Source organism: Cygnus atratus, chromosome 2 (assembly GCF_013377495.2).
Source record: "Cygnus atratus isolate AKBS03 ecotype Queensland, Australia chromosome 2, CAtr_DNAZoo_HiC_assembly, whole genome shotgun sequence".
In the NCBI taxonomy this organism is placed as follows: Eukaryota; Metazoa; Chordata; class Aves; order Anseriformes; family Anatidae; genus Cygnus; species Cygnus atratus.
The window spans coordinates 59,522,429-59,533,358 of record NC_066363.1 but is presented as its reverse complement, the minus strand read 5'-3'; the positions used below and the strand labels follow the sequence as shown (position 1 = coordinate 59,533,358).

The 10,930-nt window shown below is 43.2% G+C and overlaps 1 protein-coding gene across 4 annotated transcripts in view; it reads right to left on the bottom strand.

Annotated features, from left to right (window-relative positions):
* Positions 1-1,475: 1,475 nt before the first annotated feature.
* Positions 1,476-10,930, bottom strand: part of GLI3 (GLI family zinc finger 3) — a 212,244-nt gene continuing 202,789 nt past the window's right edge. For 3 of the 4 annotated variants that reach the window (XM_035552540.1, XM_035552543.1, XM_035552544.1), the window contains 2 exons: positions 9,396-9,723; positions 1,486-8,208 (listed from right to left, as the gene is read on the bottom strand). In XM_035552540.1, the coding sequence (XP_035408433.1) occupies positions 5,918-8,208; positions 9,396-9,723 (2,619 nt within the window). In that variant the 3' untranslated portion in view covers positions 1,486-5,917. Of the gene's footprint in view, positions 8,209-9,395; positions 9,724-10,930 lie in introns of all 4 variants that reach the window. The other variant, XM_035552541.2, reaches the window with a different exon arrangement.

Here is a 10,930-nt window from a genome sequence, read left to right as displayed (position 1 = left end):
GTTGTGCACAAGGCTGGACCATTCAGGTCTTCTGCTTGGGCTTCCACTTGAGCAGCTGGAGGGCTGCTAGGTGCTGTCAGCTGCCCTTCTGCTCATGGGCCAGCACAAGGCAGGGCTGAATGATGTTTTCACAAAGAGCTGCTGGCAACAGGGGACTGGTCAGGCTCAGAAACACCATGCTTACCCTTAAGCCCCTGATCTGCAGTCAGCACAGAGCCCTTGACTGCTCCGTCACGTCCTTGTCTGAGGCTTGCCTCCTTCGCCCGCAGGGCAGCAGGCTTCAGGGGGCTGGCAGCTGGGAGCACCACGGCACCCACTGTGCCAGCCTTGCTGGTGGGGAGAGTCACCACCACACTCCGGGAGGATTTTGGGTGGCAGAACATCAGAGGAGGCCACCACCAACCCCCTGTCCTGCCACGAGGTTTCCTTCACTCTTTGAACAGCTCCTCCTGCTGTGAGGCCTCTCCTCCTGCCTCTCTCTCCTCTCAGCTGGACGTGCAACACCTCTCCTTTCTGCTCTTTTTCCCTCCCAAACTTTAAGCTCTGTATTAAATTACAAAAGCTTAATAATGGCTGAACAGTGTGTGTGTGTGGGGGGGGAAGTTAAATAAAATGAAATAAAAACAAATATTTACGGATACTTCCCTTGACCTCGAAAATGGTTGAACTATTTAGGCCAAGGCAGGATGCTGAGCACTAACAGAGTGGACCAGACCAGGTTTTGCCAAGATACAGCAACTGAAAGAGAAGTCGTGAAATGAGAATGGCTCAGTCACCTTAAAACAAAGCTGCACCACAACTTCTTCTATAGCATTTGCCCCAGCGAACTTGATCTCACTCGCTCTGTGTGTCTGCTATGTACAAGCCCATGACTGCTATCCTCAACAGTAACACTCGCTAAATCTGTCCAAAATCCCAGCTTTGAAGAAGACTGCATTTAAGTCTTCTGCAGGCCACCCAGCGATCCACCACAGTAGCCATGTACAGACGAACCCAGCCACATGAGCATCTCTTCCCCTGCCCTGTGCTGCTTTGTGGGTGGCCGAGCCTTTGGGAGCGACACTTGGTAAATGAGGTAAGAAAATGCAGCCCCAATATAGCAGGACAGAGTCTAATGCAGCATGGGTTTGACCTCTGAAATGCCTTCTCCTGTGGCGGAGGGTTAACCAGGTTGGTTCCTCCTCTCCTTTCAAAAATTTTATCTATCTGTGCGACACTGAAGTTTCATGTGTTCCTGCAGCCGGCGCCCCCTCAGCCATTTTTCTTTAAAGGGAAGGTAAACGCCCTGTTTTGATTCCCCGTCGGTTTTAAAAATGTGAATGAAATGAAGCAATCATCCGGGAAGCACAAACAGAAAAGCGAGCGGACATCAGTGGAACCGATACATGCACTGATTGCAACCAGGCTCTCCAGTGAAATTAAAAACTAACTCCCTCCCCCAAGGAGATATTTTAAAAGCTGAAAACTAAGAACTTAAGTACAAAGGCTTTTGTGTTTTTATTGACATTGTAAGAAACATTTTTCTTTGTTACAAAAGAGCTAAGTGGTTCTGAAAGCAGAAGTACAGTTTATATGTACACAGTGCTACAGACCCTTCAGATCAACCTAAGGCTCGAGAAACATCAGATCATAACTGCAGGTTTATCAAATGAAGACCACTAAGGCCTGTTACAGCCGAACACTATTCCTACTGTACGTAAATGTATTTACACTTTAAAAAAAAAAAAAAAAGGATTACAAGCTTTATAAAAAAAAAAAAAACTAAAAAAAAGTGAAAAAGAAACACATTTTTATGTTACACATCTGCAGAACTGACAACAGTAACTTTTCAATAGAAGACATTCTATCAATCCAAGGACAAAAACACGTGATACCAGGGGTTTACAAGACACTTCAGACACTATTAACAGTGGTATGTGCTATTAGCTGAATAGAGAGTACAGCCTCCTTGTGAAAATTTGGCAACGTATCTTGGTCCCTCTCTGTTAGAAGATAACACAAAATAAGGCACATACATTGCGAGAATATAAACACTGTTGTTCAGAAGGGCGAGCCATTGCGCAACGCGTGTGGGCGAGCCGACCGGCCATTTCATCGAGAGAGGGAGGGGAGGGAAGAATGACTGGAAGCGAGAAAGCAAGCCAGCATTTTAATGCACGTACCATTTGGGACCATTCTCCTAGGAGAGAATCTTCTGTGTGGATTCACTAGGCCGTCGTACTTACCAGCAAACCTGTTCTGTAAGCCCGCTGACTTCTCTGCAAAAATACCTTTCCTTATGGATGAGCTCTCCCCGGTGGCTCCCACTTTGTGGAAAGCAAAAATGCCTGGAAAAATGTGAGTGAGATGGATGCGCCCAAGGCCAAGAGTAATGGATCTGAAAGATCCCCACATAGCTATTAGAAGAAAGGGGGATTTAGATTCAGTCTGTGCCCACTGCAATGCTTTAAAAAACAGGAAAAATTACCCACACACACACACAAAAAAAAAAAAAAAAAAAGAGAGAGAGGGAGAAAATCTGCATTTTCTAGTACACTAGGGTGAGTGGTGGGCTTCCAACTGCCATGGTAATGGCACTTGATGTGCCAGGCACATAAAGGCAAGCTCCAGCTCTGTAACCAGAAGAAGAGTAGTAGAAACATGCTAGTAAACCTGTGAATGATGTTAGTGAGACTTTCTCCAGACTAACGCACATCCAGAAAGTGGTTAACAACTTAAAACCAGTCTCAAGCCTAATGGTGCCACGCTCTCCCAGTCTACTCTATCAAAACAAAACACAAACCCAAGATAGCTGGCCTAGGATGTATTGATACCTGCACAAGTATCAAAACAACCTCTTTAGCATCAAACAGAAAAGCACGAGAAGATACTAAAAGCTGAGAAGTGATACCTTTACATATGAAAAGTGGCACATATGCTTATGGTGAAAATGATAAAGCATTTGTACAAACTCTCTGGGGATATGGTGGAGTCTCTGTTTCTTTGACATCTCCAAATGAAAACTGGATGCCCTTCTGGAACATGTGGTTTAGGCCAAGACACACTGTTGGCCCGAGACAGAGGTAAGTGAGTGACAAAGGTTTGTCAAATCCAGGAAGGCAAATTAGCTGCTCAAACAATCCCTTTTAGCCCTAAGCAATGTGAATGGATCCTTCTAAGCTCTGATGGATCACGTGTTAATAGCTTCCCAGCTTCAACTGCACCAGCAAATACAATTATGAACTGGAAAACTGAGTTTAAAAAAAAAAAGTTCTCTTTTTTAATGTATTGGCTCTATAACAATAAAAGGCTTCTCTCCCAAGCCACCTACTCCCAGTCATAAGTCTCCTTGTTGAAATTGTTTATAAACATGTAATTGATGGCTTAATAAACAGCCAGCGATTGGTTACCGAGAACCATCTGAAATACTTCCAGCTGATGAGAGCACAGCCTTTCCTAATGTCTGTAATGCTGTTTCTCAGCAGGGGTGTGTGCTGCAAGGTAAAGTATGGCTGCTGAAGCACCCCTCCACCCAAACAACCATTTGCCATGATGAGCTCTGCCCCATTCCCAATTGCAGGCTGGGGACCTCTACAGAAGGGCTGTGCAAGCTGATGATGGGCAGGAAGGTCAGGAGGGGAACCAGCAATGGGCAAAGAGCACAAAGGGAGGGAATACACGTGCATAATGCAGATAAGGGAAGAAATCCTTGCCAAAGATATGGAGAAAGACAGGAGCAGACTGCTGATAAAAGTTGTAGAATATTGAGGCATTTTTTTTCTTGTATTGATCTCTGACATTCCAGCTCACTTTTAGTACATGCTGTGATAAGCCCAAATATGGCTCCAGCACTAGATTTCCATTATGTTTTCTTTCTGATTTACAGCTTCTTCCTCTGATTTTAACAGCTGTTAATAGATCTATGTTACCAGACAGCTTCACTTAGGTTGCATTCCTACACATTCCTCAAATTCTATGCCCTGAACAAGCTGGCATTTCACCCTTTTTTTACAGTCAAAAAATGAGTGCTACGGCCTTCTAGGCTGTAGGTGTCACCTTCTGGTGCTATTCCTAATTCTGACCAGGCTAATAGATATCTGTAGTCCAAAACGGACCAAATTACCCCTCCTTATCATACGTCTACAACTCCCTACATACACCAGATCCATGAGTGTAATGCCAGCACCATTTGTATCCCCTAGCAGGATTTAAATACCAGGTCTTAATTGAGAAGACTGTGAGGGCTGGATTTCAGTGCAGCTTCTAGGAATAGGTGAATTTAAACCTTGCTCTTGTCCACGTTCTCCATCCCAACCTATTTACTCAGGAGCACAGTGGCACAACTCAGGGGTACAACACAGATAAAAATGTGCTACAAGAGACAGCTGTTATGGAGCAAATTCCATCCACCTTTATCAGAGAATAACTTCATGACCACAGGGCATTAAGTCAAATTTTTGCTGGTTTAGCTGAGCACAGGCACTGACCCACTGGATCTGCCTTGAATTGAAATGCACATTACTTCTACCAAGTGTAGACAACTGGTTTGGTATTTTTAAGTTTTGATGAGTTACCACACAACTTGCTGTTCAGCTTGTTTCTTTGCTATTTTTAATGGCAGTTTAAATCTTTTAATTTTGAAAGGTCTGGATACACTGGAAAAACATTCAAGATTATCAGATTGCTTATAATCACTTTGACTTACTTGGCTAGTCTGAGAACAGTGCCATTCTTTTTCTATTGGTTTTATGTGCCAAGACCATGATGCTTTTGAAGCTGTAACTGTGTATTATGTCAATGGACGTTTACTTATTTTAAAACACATGATCCATCTATGAAGCTGTATGTGCTAGAAGCGATGTACAAGACAATTCTTTTGGCAAAGGAATAGCTACTGGGAATGAGAACTAGCGGCTCAGTACATTATGTTTCAACAATTTGTATTTAAAAACAAACCAACAAACAAAAAGAACTCCCAGCATGGAATACTGGAGTTTCATTATTTCATTATATGAAGTAATCCATGATGAGATCCTGAACATCTCTCCACCAATGTAGTGTGCAAAGAAGGGATTACAGACTACCCAAAACACAGAACAGGCACGTTATTTTACTATCCAGTCATTTAAAAAAGAGAAAGCTGAAAAAAAATAAAAAGAAAAAAAAAGAAAGAGTTGTACTAAGAATAGCTTTCTGGTCCTCTCCCTCCTCTGAAATGGGTTAAGCACACATGACACAATCTGAGTATCATTTTGCGAGGCAGTGACATCTATCTATATGCGTGTTTACAAAAACCTTAAACATTTGCTAGGGATCAAAGGGCTGATGGTTTTATATTTCTTATTTGCTTGAACCTCACATTTCATGTGCTCCTCAAACTACAGCTCAGGGGTACCATGGCAGTGCATTTCTAAATTGGTTGTCCACCTCAGTGTGATGTATCCAATGCATCCAGAGGGGATTTCCTCACTTTATGTTCACTTTACATTGTGCCAGGTTATTTTGTGCCTATATGTATAGGGGAGAAATTGCAACAGTTTTAAAAGGTCAAGTTTCTTTTGTGGATCAGAAAATTAAGTCATTTCATTAGACCTTTCTTTTAAAAAATAAACAAAACAAAAACATGCACATCACACTTTTACATTGGTTTACAATAAAAAAAAAAAGAAAAAGGAAGCATACAGACATTCAAAAAGGAAGCAAGAGAGAGAGGCGAGAGAGAGGTGGGGGAATGGGTGTAGCAATACTGATTCAAAACTGAAATGGAAGACAGTTTCTCCCTAGAACACTTTAGGGTTTTCAGAGTCCTTATTCCATAAAAGGAATATACTTGAAACACATCCCATTTAGGTGAGATGAGATTGCTAAAATACATACACAACTAAAAAATATGAGTCTTTTTTCATCTGTTATCTCCTAAGGTTTTTTTTTTTCATGTCTATTGCATAACAGCAAGAAACTTGCTTTCTTCTGCAAGTGAGGTCAACAAAGAACTCATGTCCCCAATAGCCATGTTGGTTGTGCTTACGGGCATAGCTGGGAATGTAAGAGACGCTCGGGGAGTGGTGAGGCGTGAGGAATTGCGGGAGAGATTCTGAATGATGCTCGGGCTCAAGGCTCCTGAAATTAAGCTGACATGGTCCCCATCATCTATGATAGCATCAAAATCAATCTGCACACCCTCTAGACTGTTGTTGTCAAGGCTGTCAACTGTGCTTGATACTTGGTTAGCCCCCGGGGAAAGAAGCTCAGATGAGTTTGCAGTAGCAGTCCCCTGCAGCAGGCAGTTAGCTTCCGAAACAAAGAAAGAACCTGTTTTCATAGCTTGGTGGCTAAAGCCCGTGGTTTGGTCATATAACTGACCAGAGTAATTCTGCACGTTAGAGCAGAACTGCTGTGATTGACCTTGCATCTCCATCTTAATGGTGTTTACCCTGTACGTCTGGTTGCCATCACTTATATGTCCTTGCTGTTGTGTCAGGTTGTTCCTCAATGCATTTTGCCGTCTGTTGCCACTGTAATTAGCACATGGCTGGTAGCTCTTGGCCACCAACAAACCTGAAGGCTGGCTACCAATGGTGTGAGATACCGGCGGACAACTCTGTGGCCCTTGATAAAGGCTGCTTTGTGAGGTAGGACTAACCTGCCCTAGCATCATCTGATCAGATTGATTGACTCCCTGGTAATGAATCCCATCTCCGACCTGTTGGCTTTGCAAATATTCCTGCTCCATCATATTCCTGTTCTGCATCCCATTTGCCATACTGGTGGCTTGATCACTGGAAGCCATGGGATGTCCAAAGTTTTGCTGGTTCCCACTCACTGGCATGTTGCCACTTCTCAGCTTCTGCCCTTGAACTGCCATGCCGCAGGAATTGTCCATTGCCCCAGAAATCATTGGTTGCCTGCTGATGCTTTCACTGTAAGGCTTATTGAGCTGTATGCCAAAAGAATTATTGGCTCCGCTGCCAAGGACCGTGTTCTGCTGTAAACCATAGGAACCGTTGTTTTCCATCAGGTTTTGATAGCCGTTTTGTTGGGCCACATTGCTTCTCTCCAGGTTCTGCTGCTGAACCATCATATTGTTATACAGTCCGAAGGCCCGAGTCTGCTGCACTGCTGAGCGCTGACCACATTTCAGTTTTGAAGGAGATAAGTCAGAACTTCCTGAGCTTACTTCATTCCACTGAATGGGCAAGTCGCTCTTGTTTGCCTCGGAGCCGGCAGGCTGACTGCTCATTGGAGGGGCTTGGTCGAAGTTGCTGGGATTGTTATTTCCTAACACTGCACCGTGATGCATTTTGTTACTGTCTAGGACATTGTTCAACAAGTGGTCGTACATGCCCTGGTTCTGGGAATTCAGATACTGAACCACATCATCTGGCAGGAGATCCTCATCATTCAAACTGCCACCTGCTTCCATGGTAGCAGCCTCCAGGGTGACGTTCTCGCTGATGCTCGGAGGACAGGGGGAGCTGAAGCCACGGAAGACGCCACCCTCAGAACGGGTATAGTTCTGAAGAACGAGGTTGCGCTTTTCCATGGATGGAGGCAAAGCAGGAGGGTTAAAGCTGTTAAGACTGTTGAAACGCTGGACTCTAGGGACAGAGAGGTTATCGGAGACCATTCTTAGCGGATCACTGGCTCTCCTTGTCCCGTTTCCTAGAGCATCATGAGACAAAAAATGCCTCCTGCTGTAACCATTTGCCCCACCATCACTACATCTTCGAGGGGCATTCACTGGAGGCAGGGGAGATACTCCAGATTCCCTGCAGTCACCCAAGAATGCCATCCTTGTTTTGAGGCTCATCCTCTCCATGTTAGGCAGTGGAGTTGGTGGGGGTCCACCAGTAGCTGCTGCATATTTAGCTTTCAGCCTGTATTGCTGGGCCGGGGTAAGGCTGAGAAGACTTGGTAGGTCATCACACTGGCTTGCTTCACTGGAGCGCCGGGAGGCATCCGTCGAGATGGGGTCATAGGAGTCCGCAACACTCACATTCTGTGGTCTTCCCTCAGCCTGCGAGGCGTCACTGGACCTCCGGCTGGAGAAGCAAGGTGAGATTCCAGAGGACCTGCGGCTGCTCAAGTAGGCTGAACTGATTGTGCTAGTATTGCTGTCCCTCCTGTTCAGCATGTTCAACACAGTGATGTCTGTACTTGAAAGTTCGTTCCTGTTCGGCAGAATAGTCATGGATCCTCCTACACTGCAGCTGCTGTTTGATTGGGTACCTGGAGGCAAAATTCACAGTTAAACAAACGGGCGTTACCCAAAAACTGGTACAGAAAACACCCAGTAAAGAAGTAAGGGGAGTACAGAGGGAATGTCTACATCATCACAGCAAATCATAGCAGTGATCTTTATTGAAAGAAGTAGGGATAAAAACTGTGTCCTTAGGTTAAAAGCTAATTTAGAGACTCAATGGTAACATTTCAGTATGAATCCCAGCACAAAATTTATAGGCCATAGCCACAAACTGTCATCAGCTGGTGTAGTCCTCTGGCTTGCAGTGCAACTATGCTGACTGATGTGCCAGAAGGACACATTTGTAAGACAGCTTTTTATAGGCAAAATATAATTGAACAGGCATTTGCATGGAATGGCAAAATATACAAATTGGAGGCTATTCAAGGTCATTTCTAAGACTTCTTGAAATGTTCTTGAAATAACTCCTAACAACTGCAAAACATCTTTGCTGGTTTCCTTGTTTTGTTTTGTTTTTAAGTAAACAGAATGCATTTCTTGATTTTACATAGTTTCTTCTGGCTGAATGTGTTTCAGAAAACCTGGGCAGTCATTGCTGGGTAGAGAGCAGAAACCTACAGGTATGTTGTAGGCAATGTAGAGGCATCAGGGACATACATTTTAGCAATGAGCACCAGCTCATACAAAAACAGCTACGGATCTTCGGGGTCAAATCTCACCTTGCTCCCATTCACAGATATTTCCCTTTAGTAGCAGTAGTATCTGTACATATGATTACTGGTATGTGTGGAAGCAGTTTAAAGGGTAGTCCAATGTATGCGCGCAAAGAGCGTCTTTTTAAGGTTTCATCTGCAAGAATTCCATACAATGAACTGCTAGATATTTAATTCATCTGCCTTGCCTAAGAACAAGACAGGATTATGCTGATCTTGGGTCCAAACCTTTAACTGTAGGGAATATTTCAAATGTGATACATGGCTCTCCTGCTAGTCTCCCCTGCTATAAAACACGGAACTATCAGTCGTCCCTCAGGGTCAGTAGCAGGACTTGTTAACAAGGGGATAAACATAAAAAGTGATCAATTTACGGACTATTCTCACAGCTTCTGAATTTCATTAACTGTGCTAGTCTTTTACAAAGGCTGCGAGATTGAGATAGCAACCAAGGAATTTAAGGTCAAAAAGAGTTATCGCTCCTGTTACATGCATCTCACCATTTCCTATGAGAGGCGGCAAGGTTGGGGCTTTGGAAGGTGGAACGGGGTTCAGTCTTGGAAGCACTCCATTAACTTGTTTCAACCTTTCGAATTTCACTTGCTCCATCCATTTGGTCCCTGTCATATTCCTCCTGGCCTGTAAGCCAAGTGCTGTGGTGGCTGTGGAAATGGTAGAGTCCATGATTGGGGTTTCATCGATGACACTGAGGTCTCCTACACTACCGCCACCGTTCAGAGTAAGCTCGATCCCATTGTTGGAATAGTTGCTGATGGGGGACTGTTCGCTGCTGCATGTAGACTGACCACCAGGGCTTGGCTGAGATGTCTGTTGGAGTGCAAGAAGAAACACAAGAACGTGAGGATTAAGCAGACAATGTTAACAGGGTACTTGCAACAAATGTGTATCTAAATGGAGCCAAAGATTACCAAATGTAAAGAAAAGTTTAACATTAAATGATGACAGCTATCGTTCATTAGGAAGCTTTCTAGAATATAGACTTTAACTGCAATGAATGCTATTGCAAAACTCGAGACTAAAATATACTTTAATATCTTGCTGACAGTATATATTATATCTACATGAGCCATTTATGTCAGTTATTCCCATAATTGGGAATTATATCACTTCATACCATTCATAAGCATGCATGTATTCATACTCATATTTTGGGTATGCACTGTTCCCAATGGAAACTGCAGGTCAATAAACCAGATCATAATTCAGCCATGTTATGAGGTCTAATTTACAAAGCTAGGCTTGCAGAAAACAAACAAACAAGATTCCAACAGCACTGGAATTTGTTTTTTTGCCTTTTTTTTTTTTTTAATTAGACTTGTGGGTAAAGAACGTAAGTATTTTCCAAGCCTAAGGCTCATTGTTACAAGCAGTGGTTGGCCAGAAATGTTGGCGTGTAATAAAACAGGGACAGAGCATCAGTGCAAAAATACTGTATCATATTATCAGCGTCCTGAAGGACCCTAGCAGCATGCTCTAAATTATTTCATCTCTGCCCTGTATCAAGAAGGTGATGATCCACAGAATCAAATCCTTTGTTTTATCAGAATTTCAGTAATCTTCTAAGTACACAGTACAGCCTGCTATCTATGGGAATATAAATCTGCTGCAACAGTTTCTTCTTTCTTAACAGTGTTCCCTGCTGATGTAGAAGGATTCTTGGGGAAGTACAAGCTTGATTTATTTTTTATACTCATAAGGTTCTTGTAAAAGAATGGGAAAATTCCTCTAACAAACTGAAACACTCAGACAGATAGACTGACAAACAAAACAGACAGCAAGACAGACAGAAGTCTCTGGAAGCGGTATCTTACTGTAGCTTGTATCACTGTGACCACAAATCTGTGCATTCAGTATTATTTCGCTCCCAAGAACAGCTTCATGTAAATATTTCACATTTTTCTTTTTGTTTGTTTGTTTGTTTGCTTGTTTTGTGGGTTTTTTTGGCCAGCCTGTGATTTTTATGCACATTCTTACCGAGAAATGTTAGCTAGCATTTCTGAGGTAGCAGTGACAG